This window comes from Thamnophis elegans, chromosome 9, assembly GCF_009769535.1.
Source record: "Thamnophis elegans isolate rThaEle1 chromosome 9, rThaEle1.pri, whole genome shotgun sequence".
In the NCBI taxonomy this organism is placed as follows: domain Eukaryota; kingdom Metazoa; phylum Chordata; class Lepidosauria; order Squamata; family Colubridae; genus Thamnophis; species Thamnophis elegans.
In genome coordinates, this window is record NC_045549.1 from 47,707,391 (window position 1) to 47,733,599 (window position 26,209).

Sequence of the window (26,209 nt, forward strand, 5' to 3'; positions counted from 1 at the left end):
GAAAAACGCTTTTAAGTCACGTTTTTCAGTGATGTTATTTTGAACGGTCACTAAATGAACAGTTGTAAGTTGAGGACTACTGTAATGTCCTCCTGTTTGGAATTAGAAGCAAGAATTCTTCACTCTATAGACCCTGTAGGGTCATCTTCTTCAGTCTCTCAAGCATATTGCAGATTAACAATGAATCTTGAAATCTATTTTTATAATGTAGACCATATTATAAGAACTTGTTTTGAGAGGATTGTACCCTTGTGTTACATTGCACCATCTTGCCATACCTTAATGCTGTGCTTCCTTCTTAAAGGTTTCTTGGTGAAGTGCTTTGTCTGATTCAGGCATTCTCTATTTTACTTGATAATTAAGATTTAGAGTCTTGCCTCTAGCCCTTTTACCTTCTTCTTCAGGAATGTGATGATCTGGCAGTTGTAAAATGTATAGTTCCTAATTTGGGGAGAAAACCAAGCATGGCAAATCCCCTCCAGGTCACAAAAAACCTTCCTTGTACCTCCATATTCTTCTGATAAACAACATATAATAAACTGTCTCCTCTTTCCAATCTAAACTAGTTCCCTATTTCTTTACTGATCGGATTCAATTTGGTCCCTTGTTTGGTGGGTTAACAGATCCTAATTGGTTGTGGTAGTCAGTTGATCACCATAATTGGTCTTCTTGTTCTGGCAGGAAGAAAAGGGGGTTCTGAAATGCCAGGCTTTAGTACATAATCCAGTGCATTTGTTGGAGAATTCCTTCAACTATTTGGCACAGCTAAATACATAGAAAAACATGTTAGCATAATTTTTTTCTTAAAAAACAAACAAAACACATTATAAGAACCTTCTTTCATTTCTTTTTTTTTGAATGTCAGCATGTCGTAAGGAAGCGTCCTTTATAGTTCTCCATTAATGGAAGGAAGAGCTCACTGTGGTTATGCATTTGATTCAGAACTGAATGAATGACTTTTCATACATTTTCCTTTGATGGGGCCGAGAGAAATTAAAACTATTTTCAGGCTATTGCTTTACCCTCAAGGTAATAGCTTATCACAGTGTCATAAAGCCAATGAATAGACATAGTAATAGCACTTAGATTTATTTACTGCTTCACAGTGCTTTACAGCTTTCTCTAGGCGGTCTACAGTGTCAGCATATTGCCCCCAACAATCTGGGTTGATGGTGATGACTTCCTTTCTGCTTTCTTGGTCTTCTGCTGTGGTGAAAATGGGGCTGCTTGGTATGCATTATGCATGACTGACATTTCAGACTTAGAATTGAGTTTCCTATAAAGGTAATCCCTAATTTATAACCAATTATTTAAACTTATAATGGTGCAGGTAGTCCTAGAGGTATGACCACTATTGAACCCTAAATTTATGTTGCTAAGTGAAACATTTGTTAAGTATATTTTGCCCCATTTTACGACCTTTCTTGGCACAGTTGTAAGTGAATCACTGGAGTTGTTAAGTTAGTCACACTGTTATTTAGTGTTTGTCAGAAGGTTGCAAAAGCTGATCGCATGACGCAAGGACATTGCATCGGTCATAAATATGAACCAGTTGCCAAACATCTGAATTTTGATCATGTGACCATGGGGATGCTGCAACTGTCATAAGTGTGAAAAATAGTCATGCTTCTTTTTTCAGCACCTTTGTAACTTTAAACAGTCACTAAATGAATTGTTGAGGACTACCTGTACTGGGAAAAAAAGTTGTAACCATTTTCCCAATTAAGATGATTGCAGCATCCTCATAGTCATGTGATTTAATTCAGGTGTTTGACACCTAGCATGTATTTGGTAACCTTTCCAGGCAGCTTCCAACAAGCAAAGCTAGTGAGGGAAGATGGTTTCCTTAACAATCATGGCAAAGGTCATAAAATGGGCACAGTCTTGGGATGATTCACTTAACTGCATCACCTGGTGATGGGAGTTCCAGTCCCAATTGTGCTCGTTAAGTCTGTATAGGTAAGATAGTCGGCTGGATCAGGAGATTGGAAACAGAAGTTTGACCTGCTAAGTCTATAGCAGAAGCAAAACTAAATCAGATCAAAATGTCAGTACTTGTTTTTCATGCTAGAGAGACAAAGAAGTTTTTTTTGTAACCAGTTGTCTTCTTATCTATTCTCATGTTGCAATTAAGTTGTGGTTCAAATAACTACTCAAATTTAGGAAAATAATTTTCAATGCCTTTCACATGGTAACTTACTTTAAAAGATTGTTGTAAGCTTTGAACACTGATCTTTCAAAAAAATAAGTGAACCAGAGTAGATTTCATAGTGCAGATCACACACAGTCCATCCAGATCATCAATTTTCCATTCCCCAATGAGGGGAATTTTTTTATTTTGAAAATATATATATATATGAAATAATCTAGGTGCTTTCCCCCCAAGATTATTAACAAGTCATAGAAACATCAGACACTCTTCTTATATATATTGATTTTCTCCAAAAATTCACTCCTGTGTTCCAATGCAATGTGAGAGATCTGAGAACTGGATTTTAAAACATCCATGCCTGTGTCCCATCTTCTTCCTCCCCCCAAAGAACTTTATCTGAGGACATGAAGTATGCATGTGTGTGTGGAGGGAGAAGTAGGAGATTACAATTTTTCAGATCCGTAGTTCTAATACCTTTAAAAAAAATATTGATGGTCTATTTTAATATCCCTTCCATGCAATTATCCTGAAGCAGGTCTCAAAATAAAATTAAAATAAAGCAATATTGCTTAAATTACAAAAAGAAAGGGATGTGTTAACAGGTGGCTTGAAAAGAAAGGAAAAAGCAGGGAGGAGGGAAATAATTTATTTTTGTTTATGATAAAATACCGAGGATGAGAAGATAAAAATTTCAGGGATATCAGAAATGGGAGGAGATAATTTCAGAGAAAATGGGTTCATAGAGAAATGACCTAATGTAAATTGTAGCACTGCAGAAGGTCAGTCTACGACAATGATGGCTAACCTTTTTGTCATCAGGTGTCAAAAAGCGAGTGCACTCACACCCATAATGCAATGTTCACACAACACCCCCTTGCACCCTGCGCATGAGTGTGTGACACCTTCACACTCTCTCCATGCATGTACATTTGAAATTCTCCCCACGCTCCCCTAAGTCCGTGCATGCACATGTGACTCTCCCATGCTCTGTTTTTGGCCTAGTAGACCTCCCTGCAGCCTCCTGAGATTAAAAATGGGCTGCGGCAGCACACTCACTTGCTCCCCTCGACTCACACACATGCGTGTCCACCCACATGTGCACGTGTCTCCCGCAAGTGCCACAACCCCATGTGCAAGCGCAGCAGAGGCCTGAAAATCAACTGGCTGGTGAGAGGATGGAGCTGAGTTGGGGCGACAGCTCGCGTGCCCACAGACAGGGCTCTGAGTGCCACAAAGTATAAAATGAATGGCCAGTATCCATGCTTTGGAATTTGCCCACTTATATTATGGACTAACAGCAGTTAGGTTATCCTTATCCAAGGAAGAAGATAGTATACATACCAATTTTTTTTAAATATATTTTTTTAATATTTAATTTAAAACAAATACAACATCCTTCTTTACATGCTATAGAAAGTTTATCAGGTGGTTACAAAAAGACTTTCGTGCATCCCTTCCATAGTCAACAAACATAATTCATATTGAGTTAAGTATTTTAACTCAAATATTAATACATGTCACCATCATCATATCTCCATTTTCATTTGACTATAATTGTTTAAGCGTCCATCATCATAAAGTATACAAAAATTTAATACATAACCACATAACTGGCCTTTCAATTACCAATTCTAAAATCCTCCACTAACACTAAATCCTTATGTCCTATTCTAGCTAAACATCTATAATATTTAATAACGAAGTTTTCTAATCCTCCTTTCCAAATCACTATTTAAAGTTTACATCCAGTTTCCTTATGTATACCCATATCTATATATACGTTGTTATTCTTATCCCTCTTTTATTTGACTATATCCTATATCATAACATTTATCTTTCCAATAGCAAAACAGTCTCAGTCCTCTAATCATCTTCTTGGTCAGCTTTGTATAGACTCCTCTTAGCAACTCCTTGCTTATAAGATCTCTCATATAATCTTGATGCCCTCTTTCTGTTTCCTTATTCAGCTTATCTTTGATTGTCAGCAGTGTTATCAATGCTTTTGCTAATAGACTTTCTCTCTTTAAATCCATAGATTCTTTGGTTTTTTTTCTTCTTCTGTATCTTGCCCTCTGGAATAAATTTCCTCTCCATTTAATTCCTCTTTCAGCATTCCATTCTTTCCATTTTCAGAAACAAACCAATCACCATAAATATTAGCAGGTTTAATCTCTTTATATTCATTTTCCACTTCGATTTTTTGAGCTTTAACCACCATATTTTGCATTTGATAGACATCCTTAATTTCTTCATCATATTTTGCTGTTATATGCTCTCAGTCTTCCAGTTTCTTCTCTATCCTTTCATATGTATTTGATAATTTCTGTATTTCTGAAAATATCTTTTGGAAGCTTGAAATTTCTGTTTGCTTTTGAAATTGTGCCATTCTCTCAGCTAACAAACACAGCTGCTCTAGCTTGGAAGGTAAATTTAATAAAATTAAAACAGATTCACAAAAACATTTGTTTTCACTTTTCTCTGGTTAAAGATATACTTCAAAGGGACATCTGTGTGCTTCCCTTCTTATCACTCTCTGTAGCCAAGCAGTGAAACCTTGTAGTGCCAAGTCAAAACAATCTGGAGGGAAAAAAAGTGTTCCATTTTCAATACACAAACTCCAATCCACAAACCTCCCAGCCGAGCAGCAATGTTCCCTTTGCAAATCTTATTTCTTTTGTATCTTTTTTGTATTTCAAGTTAGAAAAAAGAGTCCAATCTTTAAATGAGTTAGAAAAACACCCACAGTAATGAAAGAGGAAAACTTTAATCCATAGGTTACAGAGAACAATAAAAGAAAAAATAGAAGAGGAAAACTTAATCCATCTGTTTTAAAAGGTTTGCATAAATTCCATCCGTGAAGATAGCATTTAAAAAGTAATATAACCACTGTCCAAAACCATTCCAACCTTAATTCTTCCGCTTGATTTTTCTGTTCTCCAATTTAGATTAATTTTAAGTTTTTTATAGGCAGTCTCTTTTTAAAACAATAAAAGTTCCTCACCAGCTGGAAGCACTTTCTCTTTCCACATCCTTCTGTTTTGGAGCCACCCCGACTTCGTCAGCCTTGGCCGGATTTTTTGTCACTTGCTTGAAGAACGTCTCTTGTGTCTATTAGGGACTTTACGATGTCCCTGAGGTCAGCAAGACGTATTCTTCCTGTTCACCATCTCTTTGGGACGGTTTAGGTCCAATTGGAACACCCAGCAGCAAAAGTATTGGCTGCGGTCTTGGAGCATCGAGACCACACAACCATATCGTCACGACTTTGGCTCCTCCTCCTGGATACATACCTCTTGAGTATAGATGTTCCTTGGCGATTAAAGAGCACCCTTTTTTTTTGAGGAGTGGGGGAGAGCTTAGAAAAGGTGCCAGGAAAGGAAACATTTAGGATATAACATGGCCTGCTAATTTGAGACCACAGTGGAGACTACAAAGTAGTTTTTTAAGCCTTCATTGCTACACAATGTAATAAGCATAATTAAAAGTCATGAAAATGAAAATGAAATATTTTGGCCACCAAATGAGAATAAAGGACTCACTGGAGAAGAGCCTAATGCTGGGAAAGATTGAGGGCAAAAGAAGAGTATATATACAACAGAACAAAAGACCAAAACAAAATAAAATGAAGCAAAGAAACAAAAACAAGGCCTGGAAGACAACAAATCTTCACTAATTTCCTGACTGAAATAATGGTAGAAACCACAAAAATCTGGGTGGGGGAGCGTGGAGAGGATCATTCCTGAAGCCAGGAATTGCAACAGACAGATTTTCAGCCGTCTGCTAACCTATTTCCTCACTTGTGGTTTTCCAGAATATCAAGCAGTTGTAGAGAAATGAAAAGTTTCTAAATATACTTTAATTAAATATTGTTTCCAGCTTTCCACCAAGAGGATTTTTTTCTGACTTGGAGTTAAATTTATAAACAGCATCATGCAGAGAAAAATAGTTTGTTTTGCATTTGCAGTTTCCTTTATCAAGAGAAAATGGTTAAAGGATTCATTTTGCTAGCCAGCTCAGAGTTCCTTATGATAATAATTAATTCAACAGTCAAGCTGAAACAAGTGCAAGACACATTAACATAGGAATACAGCCTTCTATAAAGGTTCTGAGAAATTTTAACCTAGGTTTTGGGTTTATTTTTAAGGAAACTGTACAAGAGGGAAAGAATGTATTACTTAAGAGAAATATGAAATATTTGTACAAAATATGTTTTTACTAGTATAATATTTTGGTTCCTTTTTTAAAAGGTAAGGTTGATATTGTAGTAATCAGAAATTGTGACTCATGTAAAGTAGGCATGAAAATATCTACTTTCATGCGAAGCACAAAAAGGCATCATGATTACATTTTTTCCCTCTATATTGTAGATTTGAACATCTATCCTTTGACTATAATGGTGATGCAATCTTTAAAATGTAATAAGATTTATTCTCCCGCAGTGCACATAGAACGACCGTTCAGGTAAGGCAATGGTGTATTTCGTAGAGTCTGCCTACCTAAACAAAATCATCTTCCTATTCATTTGTCAATTTTGACAAAATCATCACTGTGACTTTGTATGTTTGATAGTATAACTTTGGAAGATTAAATATTTATTTGCATTACTCTCCTAATAGAGCTATTTATCTGATTTTCTTGGCAGATTTGCACTACACTGTCACTACCCCACTACTTGCTACTTGAGGAGCAATTTTTGTACATTTCTTCAAATTTGTACAATTTGGGCAGTGTTCTCTGTATTCCTATTAATTTCTCCGTTCATAATAATGGTTGCAATCAATACCCATCACAATGATTTAATTCCTTTGGAGTTTAGCCAACCCTTAGTGCAGATTTATCCAAGTGATCCTAGAATGTTCCGCATTTCTAGATATTCTTTGATCTTCCATTTTTGTAATGTAATTGCCAGATATCAACTACTGTCTCAAGCAGCTAAAATTCAATTTCTTGTTACCTTGTCATTCCTCATCCTTTCTTGTCTTTTTACCATGATCATCTTCGCATTATAAACAAACAGTAGTTATGGTATGCTGAGGATTTGTATTGTAGACTGGCTCCCTTTGTTATAAAACAAATATGTTGAACTTTAAAAACGTTGGAATAAAAATGATTAATATGATTTTGGATCCATGTTTTCATGGGGTTGGAACAGGGTGGAGCCAACTGTAGAGTATGACAGACGAGCCTGAGAATGATAGAGTTAGAGACACTTACTAATAATTCAGAGAAGAATCAATAAAAAACATATTACTGCTTTGAAACAATGACCATTATTATTTGGGCATTTGATAAAAGTAGATGGAATAGATGGAATTACTGGCACATCCTTGCAAGAATTAAAAATTATTATTGTACTAGAGTGAATTCAGTAAAATTCTAATGAGCATTTGTCTACGCAGTCAATAGGAGACAAACCTGAATTGACATAAAATAATTATTAACTTAGCATTTAATACTAAATTCCTTTCTGAAGTATCATATGACAACAATCATATAATTCAGAAGCAAGGTATCATTAAAAAGGATTCCCAGAATTCTCTGCTTGTTCTAGTCATCATGGGAATCTTCCATTTTAAGATGCAATTATAGGATCAACAGCTTTCGGAGCCAGCTAAGCTGTAACTCTTTGATCTCTTGTGTATTTTCTCACATTCTATCCATCATTTCTTCCATCTTCTCCTTTAACTGACAAGGCCTTTATTTGCGTTCCCAATGTATACTTACTGTATGTAAGCCTTCAGATGAAACTTGCCTTCAGATTAAGCTTGCTCTAAATAATAAATTTATTTTGGACTAAAATAAAATCATGAAATGATATGAACTAGTGCTGCCTATATAGTGAGATTCCAAGTCAGTATTAAGGATTGAATTATGTTCCTTAATAAATCAATGAACAGGTATAATGTTCCAATTAATTGGATTCCATTTATCAGGTTTTAAGAATTGTCTGGAGAACATCTCACATAGCTGGTCATGTACCTGCAGAAATATTGAAAAGGGTTCACAAACGTTTAAGCTCCACTATAAATTTGAGGTACCATTGCAACTTGCTATCATATATAGGTGTGAATATTAGAAATGTTTGGATAAGGCTGAACATGTGGATCTTTCCAGCTGTATATTTCCCACTCTATAAAATAACATCATGGCTGTTGCTATTTGTTAGTACATAATTGGCAGGATCTGTTGCTAGAGGTGAGTCATCTTTCGTTTCTGTGCAAGATTCAACTGGATTGGCTGGGTTACAACATGATTTGGCTTTCTCAGAATAAAGCCGGAATCACTGATAAGATCAAATTGTAAACACTAAAAGAACTGGGACAAAGAAAAAAAAAACCTGGAGGAGTCTGGTACCACCTTTTTCAACTAAGTTTATGTATGCTTATTTCTTTTAATAAAATTAGCTGGAAAATTAGTTGCTACCATACTCTTTCTGATCAAAGGGAAGTTCAAGAGATGTTCTGGCATGCATATAGAACATTCTTCCTGTCAGTTAAGATCTCCTATGCCACATTACTTTCTCCATTATGCAGAGAGAAATTAATTACAAGAAATGAATAAAAATTACAAATTGACTGGACTGATTGTCCGGAAATATTTTGTACATCAAAGAGATGATAATTTTTTCACTGGTCTGCTGATGGACATTGTAACACAGTTCCCTCAAGTTCATTCAGACAATACCTGCTAGCTTCAATTATCTCTGAAATGCTCTTCTTTTTTCTAAGTCCTCTCTTGTAGAATTTCTAAAGGAGAAAAAAATCTTACAGTGTAATATTATATCAGTGATAATACATCTATATTGTATGTAAGATGTAAAGGCTTTTCTGTTTTGCAGTCTATAGTAGAGGGTGATTAAAATATGCATTAATTTGAATTGGTTGTGTTACATTAATGACAATTTGACCTGCATTAATAACTTGGTTTTGCATGATTCAAGGCAATTAGCAGTTTGTCTCTAATATAATTGGATCATTTTTGCATGAAGAACAGAAATGAAAATATGTTCAGGATACAAATTTCTGTTACTACTTGGCTTACTTGCTTTTCATATTGTTTCATCACTATTACTTTTATAAATATTTTCTACAGTGACATCTGGTGGTAATTTAGACATTTTTAAAATAACATTTGAAATTGAATTCAATTTAAACCTATTTAAAACTAAGTATGAAAATTCCTTCACTTTTTGTGGATTTTTTAAGTAAGCAAGATAGGATTAGAAACAATTTTTGAAAATATTCTGTGGTTGAATTGAACCAACCGTTTTTTCAGAGTTAATGTTGCTTGTAGTGAGTTAATCTTGATGCTTATTATCCTTGTCCTATCTTCGTATTAGATAGCCTCTTCTTTTTTTCTTTTACAAATATGCTTTAATGGGAAAGAGATAGCAAGGAATGAAAAAGAAAAAAAGATTTGAAATCTCGGTGACTAAAAGTCCTGTCATAATATATCTCAATACAGTACATGATGGTCAGAATTTTTTTGGAATTGGGAACACTTAAAATATTAGCCAATAAGATCATTATTATTATTGGGGGGTGGGTGCTGCCTTGGGATTGAAGCTCCAAAGAAGCATAGTGAAAATCAAATATGGAGAATGGTTAGTTGTTCATGTAAGGATGTAGCTAGATCTTCTGAATGTGTAATTTAATTTATTGACTTTTATTTAATTTGTACATTTGTAAACTACTGTAGTCAGTTTTATCCTTTATGGAAGCAGCCAACCCGTAGCCAATATAGTAATAGTAATACTGCATAAAATAATTAAAATAATATATATTATTTCTGCAAAAAGTCTGTAATCCCAGTTCTCTACAGCACTGAAGTCCCAAATGCTGTCTAGAACAGGAGGCCCAACCTCTGGTTCTTGGATTGGTACAGGTCCATGACATGCCAGAAACAGGGCCAGACAAACAAGCAAAGCACCATCCACTGAATGCATGCAACACAGGAAAGCATGCCCCCTCTGATCCATGGAAAAACCTCTATCCAAGGAATCAGTATTTGGTGCCCAAAAGATTGCAACCTGCAGCTCTGGAGCCATGTGCGACTCTTGGGACCCTCTGCTGTGGCTACGTGTTCCCACCACTGGCTAGCCTTGCCTTCCCTACCAGTCACTGCTTGCCTGGCCTGAGAAAGTAAGGGCATGGGATGGAGAAGCAGCTGGGGCTGATTTCCCCCCACCTCACTCTTGCTGAAGCTTCTTCCAGCCCTTATTGGTGCTGGGCGTGCCTTGGTCGTTTGGACATGCAACATGCTCTTCGCCCCAAGATACTGGCCTGACCCAGCCAGGACTGAATGCCGGTTTCGCTAACATGATGGCTCGCGGTGTGGGAATGGGATCCGGTAGGAGGGCATGATGGAAAGGGAGACAGGCCTGCAGTGCCCAGCCACAGCTTTAAAATTTTTGCCACCTGGAGGATGCTTTTTAATGAAAGGCGGCGGGTATGCTCTGCTGGACGAGTAAAGCTCAGGTCAGTAGGAAAAGGAGACTGGCCCCACCAAACCTCACTTACCCACCCCGGGGGGTCAGGCTCAGAGAAAGCTGGAGCACTCTCACCAATCTCCCCCCCCCTCTGTGTGTGTGTGTGTGTGTGTGTATCTGTGTGTGTGTGTCTCTCTCAAAAAGACAAGGCTGGGCCAACCCGGTGATTTCTGTTGGGCTCTTCGCTTCTTTTCTTCTTGGCAACTTTTTGGAAATCTGGGCTAGCTGAGGAACAAGCATGAGCTGCTTTGGGTGACCCTCCTCTTTCCCTTGCAATCATAGCTAGCTAGACAGATGTGTGTGTGTGTGTGTGTGTGTGTGTGTGTGTGTATTGTATTTGTGCTGATAAATAAATTAGATAGATGGATGGATGGATGGATGGATGGATGGATGGAGATAGAAGGGGGAGAGAGGGAGACATAGAGACACAGAGAGAGGCAGGAGGAAAAGAAACACAAATGGAGAGGGGGAGGGAAAGGGGGAGACAGATACAGAGAGAGAGATGTGAGGGGGGAGAGAGAGAGATAGAGAGAAATATACTGTATTTTTGGACTATAAGATGCACCTTTCCCCCCATAAAAGATCATGAAAATGGTGCATCTTGTACACCAAATACAGCCATTTTTGGCCTGAAGTCTCGCCCCATATTCCATTTTTTAAAAGAATGGTCTGTTTTTCACAAAAATGCCCCTGTTTTTGCAAAACACAGCCCATTTTCCACCTGTTTTTTGCTAAACTGGGGGTGTTTTTGCCTTCCTCCAACCCTGCTGAAGCTTGCAAGTGCTCCTGCGGGCCCGGGAGGACAAAAAACTTTTGTTTCTTACTTACCTCTTCGACATCTTGGTGCATCTTATACACCGGTGCGACTTACAGTCTGAAAAAAAAAACAGTATGTCAAAGGATTTTTGTGGTTCCGGGTGTTTTTAACAACCTTTTCTCTGCCCTAATGACCAGCTCAGTAGGCTAGGGTGGTCATGTGACTGGGTGGGAGTAAGTGACGTCAAGTTGGCCATGCCCACTCAGGTTTTATGGCTCCCAGTGTTTTCTTTTCTGTGGGAAACAGGTCCAAATGGCTCTGAGTGTTTAAGGTTGCTGACTCCTGCTCTAGAACACAAAGTTTTTACAAGCTTCTAAACAACCAAAAAGTGGCAGCTATTCTTATCTTAGGTCAAAGTGTCCTAAGAGGAGAGCACATTTCCCAGTGCCTGATTTTAGGCTCTTTATCTGCTTTACCTGTCAATCTGCCGGCTTCCACTAGACAATTGCTATGACTTGGAATTGAGCTCATGGAATTCAGTTCCAACCTTATCGTTAATGCATCTGATGAGGTATTGTTTAAAGCTGATAAATAGGATAATAGTAAGGGGAAAGATTGAAGTTCATGGGTTCCTTTCAGTGAGAAGAAGCACAGGTGACATTCATGTTAACCATGTATGTTAATCAGCTTTTTGGCTACAATTGTTAGCCATGGCCAAGAAATGCAAGGGACTATTTCCTCACAAGCTTGTAATTCTCCTCCTAAAGAACTGACAAGAATTAACCAGGAGTTTCTAAAGAGTATGCAACCTATTTATAGTACTACTGCACATTAAGGTACTTCTTTCCTGCTTTTGCAAGTGGGAATGGATCAACTGTGTTGACAGCTTTGCTGCTCAATTGTTATTTGGGATATATTTCATGTAGACAATTATGTGTACATTTAATTGTGCTGTTTTTTTCTTTCTTATAATGTTGATTCATAATAACTAAATACGATTTGCTTCCCATCTATAATTAACAGGCTTGAACATTATACTTTATATAAATATAGGAAGCTGTTTCTTTCTTTACAGAGTAACAAAAATATTTTTGACCTGTCCTGTAGGGAAAAAGCATTTAAAACTTATTTTTTTTTTATCTTTCTAAACAGGTACAATATTCACTGTTGATCTGCTTGATCGAGAGACTACATCTCATTACTGGCTAACTGTTTATGCAACAGATCAAGGTGTTATTCCTCTGTCTTCATTCATTGAAATCTACATAGAAGTTGGGGATGTTAATGACAATGCCCCACAAACTACGCAACCAGTTTATTACCCAGAAGTTATGGAAAACTCACCCAAGGACATTTCAATCATCCAGATTGAAGCCTTTGATTCAGATTCAAGCTCTAATGAAAAGCTCACTTATAAGATTAGTAGTGGAAATCCACAAGGATTCTTTCATATAAATCCTAAAACTGGTAAGTAGCTGGCAGATATTATTTTGTGAAATTTACACCAGCATATTGATTCTACAGATTGTTAAATAGAAATTGAACTGGAGAAAATCATTTGAGACTTTGAGAGGTTATATGTACCTCTATGGAAAATATGTGGGCAATATTAGGACTGCTATTGCAAAACTGATTTATATATTGGCCCAATAGGAAAAAAACGGCTTTTATTGGGAATGCTGGCAGGTACTCGTATTTGAACATGTTGTGAATAAAATTTAGAGTATGACATTCAAAGTATTTTATTTTCAGCCAGTAATTTGAATTCTGGTTGGTATGTATTTTTTCACAAATATATACTGTTTTATTAATACAGACTTAAATATCTTAGATTTAATTTGCCACAGAAAATAAGTATATGGAAGTATATGTGATAAAGTGCTGTCCGGATCAGGATTAAATGCAAATCTGTATAGATAATGCAATCTTGTGTATTTGGGTATTTTATTGTTTAGGTCCTTGATTCCAACAGATCTAGCAATATCATTGCATTAATTTTTCAGACAGCTTTTGTCATTTATTTTCCTTTCATCAAGGAATCAGTGAGTTAAACTGAAATATGCAACTGTTTGGTTCAGCATTTTTGCCCAGTGGTACCTATGCTGTGCACACCTCTGTACCTTATTCATTTGTCTTGTAGGGGCAGAGGTGGGTGTAAGGCGGTACTGTACAGTACACATGTACCGGATCCAGAAATCCAGCATGCATTTGTGTACGGGTCCTCTGGAGGCTCCATACCTGAACGCTCCCTCCCCTGGCCTGCTCCCCTGCTCACTCCCCCCACCCACACAATCACCACTCACCCACCTTTCCGCACCAGGCTTGCCCCACCCACCCACTTCCTTTGCTGGAGTGGAGGATTCAGCAGTTGAGAGAAGCCCACGTGGCACGCTCTCTTCTCTTTGACAGCCTCCTGGTTTCCAATGGGTGTTTTTCCTCCCTCTGCATGGATTTCTTTCCCTCCCCATTGGAGGGAAACAGCCCAAGAAGGAACAGGAGGGGAGGATTCGGCTGTTGGAAGAAGCCCACGTGGTGCACGCTCCCTTCTCTTTGACAGCCGCCTAGTTTCTAATGGGGGGGAGAAATCCATGCGTTTTTCCTCCCTCTGCATGGATTTCTCCCCCCCCCCATTGGAAACCAAGCAGCTGTCAAAGAGAAGGGGGTGCTCGCCATGTGGGCATCTGCCAATATCCCTGCCTCTTTCTTCTGCAACCTTGTCCGGAGAGAAATCAGGGGAACAGAGGGAGGAGAAAGGCAAGCTTCTGTTAGGGATGGCCTTCTCCCTCTCTCCCCCTGATTTCTCCCTGGCCACTCTCACGGAGGAAGGAGGTGGGGATGCTGGCCAGCGCTCGCCCCTTCGCCACTTTCCCGACCAGCTAAACAAGGCAGGCGGGGCTGCGGCAAGTGGTAAGTGAAGCAAGCTCGCTGGCCAACATCACTACCTCCTTCCTCCACTCGGCCAACATCCCTGCCTCCTTCCTCCACGAGCGCATCCAGAGCGAAATCGGGGAGAGAGGGAAGAGAAAGCCGAGCTTCTGCTAGGGGTGGCTTTCTCCTCCTTCTCTCCCCTTGATTTCTCCGTGGCCACGCTTACGGAGGAAGGAGGCAGAGATGCTGCCTGGTGTTCACTTACCTCTCACCACCACTGCTCCTACGGCCCACCGGCTGCAGCCCTGCCTGCCCTGCTTAGCTGGGTGGCTGGCAGGAAAAGAGGCAAGTGCCGGCTATAATACCTGCCTTCTTCCTCTGCAAGCCACGGCAGCGAAGAAACAGGCTTCTTTGCCAGCCTTCCAGCTGATCCAGTCTCCCTTACACATGTGCCTTGCATTGTGGCAAGTGCAGTGTGTGTTTTTGATGTGTGTGCCTTCCGTGGTGTGGCCAACACCTTTGACACCCACCAGGTCATCGGCCGAGTGGCAGAGAAATTTGGCTTCGACAAAAGGAAAAAAAGCCGTTTGAAATTAGCCCTCTCTGCCTCTCTGCTAAAAAGGCAGGAACCAAAGCCAAGAGATAACAAGACGACTAACCGTATTCGGTTAACCCCCAGAGCGGTAAGAGGCTAAATTGTGAGCTCTGTGAATTGCTTGTAGGACACAGAATGCCATGATCATAGGATTTATTGGGGACCGGTTTTAGTTCATAGATTATATCTACAATATAATTGGAAGGGATGTGTGAGAGAGAGGGGAGAGAGAGAAAAAGAGAGAAAGAAAGAGGAAGGACGGAAGGGAGTGGGAGAGAGAGAGAAAGAAAAGAGAGAGAGAGAGAGAAAGAGAACTTATGACTACAATTGAGCCCAAAATTTTGGTTGCTAAGCAAGTTCCACCACATTTTCCACATTGGCCACACCCACCCAGTCACATGATCACCCAGCCACACCTACAGAATAGGTTCTAATTTTTTTGAAACCCACCACTATGTAGGGGGATCCTTTTTTTATTTGGGTCTTTCATTTGGTTAGGAAGTGATTAACGTTTTTATAGAATTTTCAGTAATTCAGGAATCTTCTATATCTGACATATTTGATAGTTTTCAGAACTAGATTTATGAGTTATCTTGTAGTTTTTGTTATTACAAGCATAATTAAAAAACTTATTAGGCATTTTATTTAAAAAAAACCTGTACTGGTAATGACTATTCAAAGTTACAACTGCGCTGAACAAAGGAATTTACTACTGGCCCTCAAAGTCCCAGCTGCTGCAGTGCCTCCATAGGTATGTGAATAAAATTCAGGCCCACCTGTATTTATAACTACCTTGGGGCAATCATATTAATTATGGCTATGGGTGGCTTGGCTTGGATGAGAATGGGCCTTGCCTAATGACTGGGTAGGATTTAATTAACAGCAGCAATGAGGGCTGCCATATTGCTGTCGCTAAATACCGTATTTATCGGCGTATAACACGCAGTTTTAAAACTAAAATTGCAAGCTTAAACCCTGCCTGCGTGTTATACGCCGATACTCCGGGTGGCAGAAGCCCGGGACCCAGTCAAATTCGCTGCGCAAGGTGAAACGGCCGGCAGCAGCCCTGCTCTCCTGCTGCGGCTTCTGTTTCAATAGGGAAGAAAACTTCCTTTCGCTTCCCGGGCTTCTGCCGCCCGGCAGAAGCCCCGGGACCCAGTCAAATTCGGGAAGCGAAAGGAAGTTTTCTTCCCTACTGAAACAGAAGCCGCAGCAGGAGAGCGAGGCTGCTGCCGGCCGTTTCACTTTGCACAGCGAATTTGACTGGGTCCCGGGCTTCTGCCACCCGGCAGAAGCCCCGGGACCCAGTCAAATTCGCTGCGCAAGGTGAAACGGCTGGCAGCAGCCTCGCTCTCCTGCGGCCAGCGTCCGTTTCAGTCGCTTCCCTTGTCCGTCTTGATTGCTGGAAGCAGTAACAAACGGCGCGTCCGCTCCGCATCGCCCTGACAACCACCCCAGCCGGCGGCTGCCAGGCCTCGCTGGAGTCAATTGCAAAGCTGCGTTCAGCGCTTTGAGGACCTGAGGCATCTTGGGAAATGTAGTTCCCTATCAGAAAGAATGGAGTAGCTGCGAATTTGTAACAACATAATATAACTTGGTGCTTCGCAGGTTACGAAAATCTCGTTTGATTTGCACACTGTTTTTTAAAAGTTAGATAAAGAAATTATGCTGTGAAAGCGACTAGATAGCCCCCCTCCCCTTCCTGTGTGTGAGAAAGGGAAGGAGAGGAAGGAAGGAGGGAGGGGGGAGGAAAAGAAGAAGGGAGGGGGGGAGAAGATGGAAGGAGAAAAGATGGATGGAAGGAGAAAGAATGGAAGGAGAAGGAGGAAGATGGAAGAAGAAAGGAAGAAAAAGAAGAAGGGAGGGAGAAGGAAGGAGGTAGGAAGAAAAGGGGAAGAGAGGGAAAGAGCAGAAAGACAAAGAGGATGAAGTTGATAGGCAAGAGGAAGGGGGAAGGAAGGGAAAAAAGAGGGAGAGAGTGAAGATGAGGAAGAGGTTTTTGGTTTTCCAAAAAGCAGTGATTCTGATTAAGTTTTTTTGCTCAAAGAGGTGTTTTTTCATTTCATATTTGCCTTTTAAGAGGAGTTAATGTTATAATTCATGTTCTAATGTTATAAATTTTAATCCAACATTAAGTTCCGAGCTTCCAAGTCATTTATTTTTAATGAAAAAAATTTTTACTCAAATTTTTGTGTTAAAATGGGGGGTGCGTGTTATACGCCGGTGCGTGTTATACGCCGATAAATACGGTAAGTGCAGTTACTTGACATTGCACTTTATAATCACATTACTTACCGATGGAAATTCCAGTTCCAATTATTATTGTTAACCAATGACTGCCTATATGTAAATTATTAATATTACATTATATTCTTACCCTGTTTCCCTGAAAATAAGACCTCCCTGGATAATAAGCCCAATTGGGCTTTTGAGCGCATGTGCTAAAATAATCCCTCCCCAAAAATAAGCCCTTTCTGAAAATATTGCAACGCAGCAGTAGCCATGAGGTGACCACGCTCACTGCCTCCTGCACCTCAAAAATAGTAAGACCTCCCCGAAAATAAGGCCATGCGCTTTTTTCAGGAGTGAGAAAAAATGGTACATTTTATTTGTTCTTTGTTATTGTTTTTGTGAGAAATGATCCAAAACTCCAAAACAGAATGAAATTACAAAATGCAACTTCTGTTTCCATCTGGAACATAAAATTGGTGGGGGGAGGAGAGCTTCATAGAAATAAAGGAGATTACAATTACATCATTGATGTGATGACAATATTTTAATAAAAATTATATCTCCACAAAGTCATCAGCAGTTGGACTTGATTTAACAGTGTTTTATCTTTTAATACCTCTGTTATTATTTTTTTCTGAATGTACTTTGTCTTCTACTGGGGGTCAAATTCATTGAGAGGGAAGGTTTTGCACACAATCCTTATTCTGCTTCCTTGGATTTTTAAGAAATGAAATCAATTTATTTTATTATTATAATGAAAGTACCACATGAAAGGGAAGAGCTTAGCCATATGAACCACTTTAATTCAAGTGAAGAAGAGGTTGTTAATTACCTGGAGGCTGCAATCATTACATTGCAGCATGCATCAAAAATGACTGATTCTCAGTGGACTGGAGTCAAACCTGCTCTAATTGTAGATCCATTTGCCTAGTACCAATAAATTTGCTAGATACCTATATAAAAAGTATCTTGAGCTGAAATGTGTTTTGTTATGCATTCTTGATTGTGAATGATAATAATGGACAAACTTATTTTTATTTGTCGTATAATTGTTCTATAATAGCTACTGCATTCAGTTTAGTTTAGAGAGTGGTAGACTAGCAGTTAAGTTACTAGGCTTGGGACTGAAAGGTTAACAGTTTGAGATTCAAGCACCATGTGACAAAGGGAGCTCCCATTCTTACCGCACATCCTGCCAACCATGCCTTTTGAAAACATGCAAATGCAAGTAGATAAATAAGTACCATTTCTGTGGGAAGATAATCGTGTTCAATGTGCCTCGACATATAATCATGTTGATGATATAACATGGACATGTCTTTTTCTGGCTCACTAGACTAGGAAAAGGAGATGTGCATCATTTCCCCTACAGTTTTTAGTTTTAAAAAATAAACTGAATTTAAATAGAAAAAACGCAATTTTCAAATCAGGTTATCAACCCATAACACATAAGAAAATGCACATCATGCCATATTTATGTAATATGCAAAATTATGCAATAACTAAAGTACCATTTCTGACTCTAGTAGTTGTTTCCCTGAATCTGGTTGGAGTATTGGAGTATGAAGTTTGAAGATACATATAGGAAAATGCAATCTTCCAGGTAGTACAATAAAATGGCACTAAGCCTTTGAAGCAAATCATGCTGCTTTCATAAATGGAGTGGGAGCCATTGCATTGACACAGCACCGGTATAATGGGGATAAATATCAGCTTTAATTAATAATATTACGGTCATCCTGGGATCAGCTGCCAATTCTGAACAGTTTTTAAAGGTTGCCTCTTATGACACAGTGCAGTTAGAGGCTGCCTGCATTAGTTGGTTTCTATTAAATAGACATTCAATTAAAGAGCAGAAAATCTAATTCAAGTATAGATTTGTTAAATATGATTGAGAACATTATGGAATCCAGTGTAAGTTTCAAATCTTTCCATTATGATAACAGTGGAAATATCTGTATCATACTGATAACAATATCTTCATATTTCATTAATTATTGTTCCATTTACCTATGATGGGTAAAAGACTATAAAAAGATATATGATTAGTCCCCTTACCAGTTAGTCTCACTTCAGCAAGCTATTCAGGATCAGAGTTATCATTTGGGGAAGCTCCCCCATACATTATTATTACTAAATAATGTATTTTATTATGTATTTTAACAATTTAGATGGCATTCTCCTTCTTTTATGAACGGACTATCCTAGTATATTTTAGCAAAGAAAAGAAGCTGTTGGTAATCAGCTTCTCACAAGATTCTCATAATCTCATAAAAATGAGATTCTCAAATCTCATACTATTTTGAATTAACTTTAGATTGCCAGTATCTAAAATGCAATATATAACAGCATATAACTGGGTTTTTCATTAGATCAGAAGTCTTATATATTGTCTTTTGCCAAATTACTAGATAATTTGGCAATACAGTTTACTAATTTCAAATAATAAACAAAAGTGGAGAAGTAAAAATATTTCACCTAGATGAGCTTTATTTTACTAAGCTTATGGCGCATTTTGTTCAAGTGTGTGCCATTCTTGTTAAAAAAACAAACAAACCTCAGAGTCAGATGATCTTGATTCTCAAACACAATGAAATAATCAAATAGATTAAAAATAGCATCAACTACATTTGATCTTTATCTTTGAGCTTTCCGGTTTCCTAGCCCTTTTTAATTTAACCAAATGGAAATTAAGCAACAGAATAGTTACATAAGTGGGAAGAAACTTGAGATTAAAGAAATTTCACATAAAGTCACATCAGAACTTCTGTATATAATAGTAGAACAATGTACAGATGGGGAAATTAAAATATGGATTGATTTGCTCTTTTGGTTAAAGAATATATAATTTGCTTGGATAAGCAGTACAAGTGCTCAGTTAGATTAGTTTTAGACTTAGATTTGCCAAAAGGTATAAAATGGTTGTATTTTTCATATCACAGGAAACAAGGATTTGTTTTAACTACAACTTGTAGAACTCATTATGTAGAAGTCAATCATGCTGATTAGCAAGCATTCATGACTTGCTATCAGTTTCTTCTTTTTAAATCAAAGACCCTAAACCTATATAAAAAATAATGGTATCCATGTAGAGTTTACTTTTCTTTAAAAAGCTGTTATGTTTTCATATCAAATGAACATCAAGATAAAAATCAGTTGAATATTGAAATATATTATTTAGCCTTAAAGCAGAACTATTGAAATATAGTCAATTTAAGTGACTTAAATCTTCAGTTAATTCATAAAACAAGTCCTCTAACACACTTGTTTAAATTTATGTGGGGGATTCATCCTAAAACAAAAACTAATATGTAATAAAGCAATAAAACATTGAAATTTTGTCCAATGCTCAAGCACTTTTCATAACTATATAGGTATTATCTAGTTGAAGTCTTATCCTTCCAAAAATTTTGCCCTCGGCTGACATTTTTATTTGAAAGTAAATATTTATTAAAAGTTGTTCAATTTATATTTTTATAAATGTCTGCCTTGTCCTTTCAAGAAACAATATTTACAGTATTGTGAACAGGACATCTTTTGTTTTTAAAATAACCAGATTAATTTAAATTCTATGCAATTAAATTCTTATTCGCTGTTTGAAAATTCATATAAAATATATAAAGTGCCCATAAACAGATTTTATAGTGAGTGGGTAAAGCTATGAGGGCCTAGTTCCTTTTGTTATACTTTGAATGTTAGTTTTATTGTGTGTTGTTCTTGGGCAGCAAGCCAATGTCTGGATCCATCTTCTCATGTGGCATTATATGACTTAAAAGTCTAATTCTTGCAAAATCTGCAGATTCATTATCTTAACATCTTAATGCTGCTTAGAGACTGAGGAAGTAGTCTGGTACCGGCACATATGCACTCTAATGCCGGTACTTTGTAGTTTTGCTGAAACCAATTCTAGTGTTTCCTGACAGCTGATAACATAGTGACTGTTACAGCAAAATACCAAGTATGAGCTAAAATGGTAACCTTTGATCTAGCACATGAAGTCCTGGAGACTTCCTTGACAAACATACCAATCAAACAAGTTTGCCAGCATATACTTTATTGACTTTGTGCTAAGTAGGTGTGCCATCTGCTACCCATAGGGCACTGTTACTCACTTATTCATTCACAAGTTATACTTTAGGACAGCTCTTTGGATGTCAGTATGAGGTTGTAACTCATTAAGCCTATTTATAATGAGTATCCAGTTAAGGAAAACTTTTTTAAAGATAAGGCAACAGGAATACCATTATAGAAATGACATTATCTCAAGAATACTTGCAGTTTTCCCCTATAATTATTGTAATTTGTTTTAAGGCTGTAGAATACAGTCTGTCTAAATTTTCCAATAAGTGTTACTTAAGCTCCAGTTAAGCTGGATAACCTAATAGAACTATTCATGCTTAAAATGGAGAACATTGTAAAATGGGTTTCCAGGAATGTATCTCTAGCTTTTCAACTTTCCATTTAAAGGAAATTCTGTAACTGGCCATTCTAAAACTGTTTTAAGAAAACTGTAATTCTATAACTCGATCAGCTTTATAATATACCATTATATCCCTTTTTTGCTATGTGTTTGTACATATATAAGGGAACAACTATACTTGTAAGTAAAGTATACTACATTTGGTGTTGACACTGCTATATATTCTGTAGAATAGATTTTTGCATTACATATTTTCACCATGTCTGTCTAGTTGGAACTAATTCCAAGAATGAACATGTAAAAGTGCATGAAAAGAATAGATTTTGAAGAATGTTCTTAGACAGTCTTAAAATGATGTCCTAACGTAGATGGTGCCAGATGGTGGAATATGCTAATTGATGTCCAATCTGTTAGAAATCAGAAAATAGCTCTGCCAGAAGTATAGAGGTCAAAAAGTCAGACTGAAAGTATATCCAAATGCTGACTTATAATTATCTTTCAGGCTGTAAAAAACAGTTGATGAGAGCCTATTCTTGTTACTTCCTTACTATTTTGTGAATGTTCCATACCAGTCCATTAAAAGCACTTTTTAATTAGGAACTCAGCATTCATTTGAGCTTAGTGTATGGCATTATTGATAGTTAATAGTGAAAAGGGTCAGTTTAATGATAAATGGGAAAGCTGTGTCCACATTTTAGCTGGAGGCATGAAGAACTTTAGCCTGGACAAAGTCTGAAAACATGAGGCTAAAGGAAAACTACATATGTTTATTTCAACTCAGACATTTTTCCTTCATGATTTAAAATTTTAAGCAGTTTGCTTTCCTTACACTCTCCAGCTGAATATATGGAAATCAGAGAGGAAGAAAAGACAGGACCAGTATCGTGCTCCTTTGTCTTATTTGAAACTATCCAAGCATTCAGCCAAACTGAAGATGACCACAGCAGCCCTGGTCAAACTCTACATGTCATCATTAATTCCTTGTTTATATATTGGTATTCAAAGAAAGAATCCTAAAAGATAAAGCAAATCTGCACCATTTGTGTTTCAAGCTAGATATAATAGTCAAACTATTTTCTTTTATTTAGAAAAAGATACATTTTAAAATCCCCATTAAACTTAATATGATCTCTATCTCACAAGGGACAGGACAGTTTAGTGGATGATTTCTTCCGGAAACATTTATGGCCCATCCCCATAATGCAATGCGTACTTAAAATCACATCAGTTTTTTTTCATTTACTTGACAATTATATTCTGCTTCTTCTCTAAATGATTGAATTTGCTTACATAAACAAATGTACTCTATGAAGTCGGTTGGGCCAATGGAGCAGGAGTATCTAATTTGCTGTATTTGAAAGCAAATAAAGAACTGAACTCTGGCTGAATTCTTCAGTAGTGGTCTTCCCTAACTCTGCCATTAACATTAAGACTTTCTTGCTTATTATCACACCATCAAGTACGTCAGGAATGAATCAAATATTAAATAAACTCGGAAAATACATACATACAGGCTAATACAATACTTTTGTAACAAAATTAGATTATAAAATTGCAGTTGACAATATTCCCTTTTTCTCATCATACCAAATAATGATTAATGAATTAATCTTTTTATATATATTTGCAGGTCTAATTACAACAACCTCAAGAAAACTTGACCGAGAACAGCAAGCAGAACATATATTAGAGGTAAATTATGCTGCTGTGTTCTTACTACACTTCTACGAAAAATAATTGTGCTGTGGGAGGGGGAGGGATATTTTTGCACAATAACATAAAGGTTCCCCTCGCACATGTGTACTAGTTGTTCCCGACTTTAGGGGGCAGTGCTCATCTCTGTTTCAAAGCTGAAGAGCCAGCGCTCTGTAATCATGTGGCTGGTATGACTAAACAGGGAAGTCGTACAAAATGCTGTTACCTTCCCATCAAAGTGGTCCCTCTTTTTCTACTTGCATTTTTTACATGCTTTTGAACTGCTAGGTTGGCGAAGCTGGGACAAGTAACGGGAGCTCAGTCTGTTACGTGGCACTAGGGATTCTGCTGAACTGCCAACCTTTCTGATCGGCAAGGTCAGCATCTTAGCCACTGAGCCACCATATCCCTTTTCTTCTGTACAATACACCTCCCAAATATTTCTGTCCTTCTTCTGCTCTTTCCCCTTCAATGCAATGAGAGTGTGCTAAATGGGAATCCATAAAGTTCTAAATGCTAGGTCTCCCTCTTCAGTCCTTGGGAGGAAAATTTGGGTTTCAACAGTCCCCATGTGACTGCTTAGAAGAAGGAAAGGGGTTTTTTTTTTATAAGACAACTTCATCCTCAAGTCTCCAATTACATGTATTGCAGTCTTAATTATCTGTTTATCTGTTCATTCCTTCTGGCACACCAACATCTTTGTTCAAAGCGCTCACCCAGCTGGAGTCAGTTTTGTGAGGTTTAGAAATGGAAATCAGCTTCCATTTCTTTCATGCAAACTGTCTGGGTATGATCTGAGTATTTGCTTCCTATTATTATGCTTCACTGTGTCCATTTATACTTGGAACAGGAAGGCCTGCCATTGCAATGATCCCAGTAAAATCCCCTGCAAATTCAATTACTCTTGTGAAACAGAAATCCAGCATTGAGCTTTTATTATATATTACATTAAACTAATGCATTGTGTGCCATTCTTTAGTCAATTGTTCTAGAGCCATGCCAATTCTGACAATTCGATGAAGGCTGCTCAGTAAGCTGTTTGCAGGCCTGATCAGCAAGAGATTAATATTGCACTTCATCAAAAAGATTTGGCTGCTTTCTTTTTTTTTTTTCACAGTAGTTCTGTTTATAGTAAAAGCTGCACTGTTCTGGAAATGTGGAAATGTGTGAGATTCATCAAAAACATAACAGGGATATCAAATAAAAAAGTACAGTAAAATAAATGAATCTATTACAGGGGTACATAATTTCACTTGGGAAGATTAAAGACAAAATTGCACTTGACATCCAGGGGCACTTTAAAATTTGTCAAAATATGTTAATTTAGAAATGTTACATATCTAGCATTTGCCAGCCTGGAACTTTTTAAGTTGTATTTATTTAACTTTAATTGAATATTGTCATAACATTTCTGGACATTAAAAGTTTTGACTAGAGAAACTACCAAGTTTATTTTTTATTTACTATTAACATTTATCCTGTATTTTACTTCTCTTTCCATTGAAACAAAGATATCCTATTTATATTTTCTTAGGTTCTAAACTAATCTTTATGTAGCATCTTTTAAATTCAGTAAGTACAAATGTGTTATAGTTACATTCAGTGTTTCTTAGAATACATGATTTGTTCCTACATAACATTGGGGGGGGGGGAGCAATTATTTTCTCTGTACCTAGTTATACCTCCAAAAGTTATAGTAGTGTCCTAAACATTTTGTTTCAGAGACTATGGCATCTGCAGTCGATGGACGTACTTTTAGTTAGAACTGCATTGGATTGCAATTGTAACTAAAAGTATGAATAACTGTTCTTGATTCTTTAACAATATTTGTTGTTGTATAAGTGTTTTGGTAGAACCACCTTAGCCAGTTGCTTATTTTTTACAAAGTTTCTGAGTGTTAGTAATAATGTCTTCAAAGCCCTACTCAGCCATAAAATCTATGGGTGGCCTTCGATGAGGAATGTTCATTCTGTTTATTGTTTCTCAAAGAAATATGTTTGGAGTGTGGATCAAATTCAGCCCTGGAGATATTTGGGAAAGGTGTGATAGAAATACAGTAGAGTTGAATGTTCAAATAGCAACATAGTAGGTGAATTTAGCAGAGGGTCTTTACTTCAACATTTTATCTAAAATAAATCAAAAACTTAAATTATTTTATTCATGAGAATGAAACACCATTCTATCCTTTTCACTTGTTCCCTTTATGTCAGATCCATTCTTGAGAATTAGGGATTTTATAGAGAAATTTAGAAAGTGGTAAAGAGGGCTGCAAAGGGTAGAGCACGAGAAAGATTTTGTAAGCGACTCCTTATTTTTTCACACTGCGTCTTCTTAAGTCCTGCCTTAGAAACATGCAGACAAAAAGTTTCAAGGTACATTATAAAGATAGCAAATCAAAAGCAATTTGACTTAGTGAGCAGTAGAAAAATATTTTTAAAAAGCAATAAGCACCTTAAAAATCTACTACAATGGTATTTTTTGTTTTATACATCCAACACCATTCTTTTGAAAGTTCTGGACCTATGGATGTAAACAATGCAGATATAGACACAGAACAAATGAAAGAGTCCAGGTCAGCAGTACTACTGAACATAGCCAACCTAACCAAATACATTAACATTGAAATAATCAGAACCATGAACCTCATCAGCCTTTGTCTCACTACCTACTATCAGTTTCCTGGACAAATATACCAACAAAACACTCTCAGGACTCATAACGGAGACTATAATGCAGAGTCTAGATATTATAGCTCTCCAACAGATACAACCAAAATATGGATCAGAAATGTAGGCAACATTTTTATCTTAATAAAAAGGAAGAGCTTAATCACTAACAAAGGATAGTTTGGTACAGTTGTGAAAATTCTGTACTCTGCCTTTTCATGGCAGCTACTGCAAAGAACATATAAGCAAAAAATACAAAACCTACATTCATATAAATAAGCATGATGATATGGTTGATTCAATCTTATTCCATCCCATATAAGAGTCACAACTTTA

General features: G+C 37.4%; 1 protein-coding gene across 6 annotated transcripts in view; it reads left to right on the plus strand.

The window, feature by feature from the left end:
• FAT1 (FAT atypical cadherin 1) overlaps positions 1-26,209 on the plus strand; it is a 129,787-nt gene that overhangs the window by 38,742 nt on the left and 64,836 nt on the right. For all 6 annotated transcript variants that reach the window (XM_032223993.1, XM_032223992.1, XM_032223995.1 and 3 more), the window contains exons 3-4: positions 12,550-12,864; positions 23,143-23,204. In XM_032223993.1, coding sequence (XP_032079884.1) covers positions 12,550-12,864; positions 23,143-23,204 — 377 coding nt within the window. The remainder of the gene's footprint in view (positions 1-12,549; positions 12,865-23,142; positions 23,205-26,209) is intronic.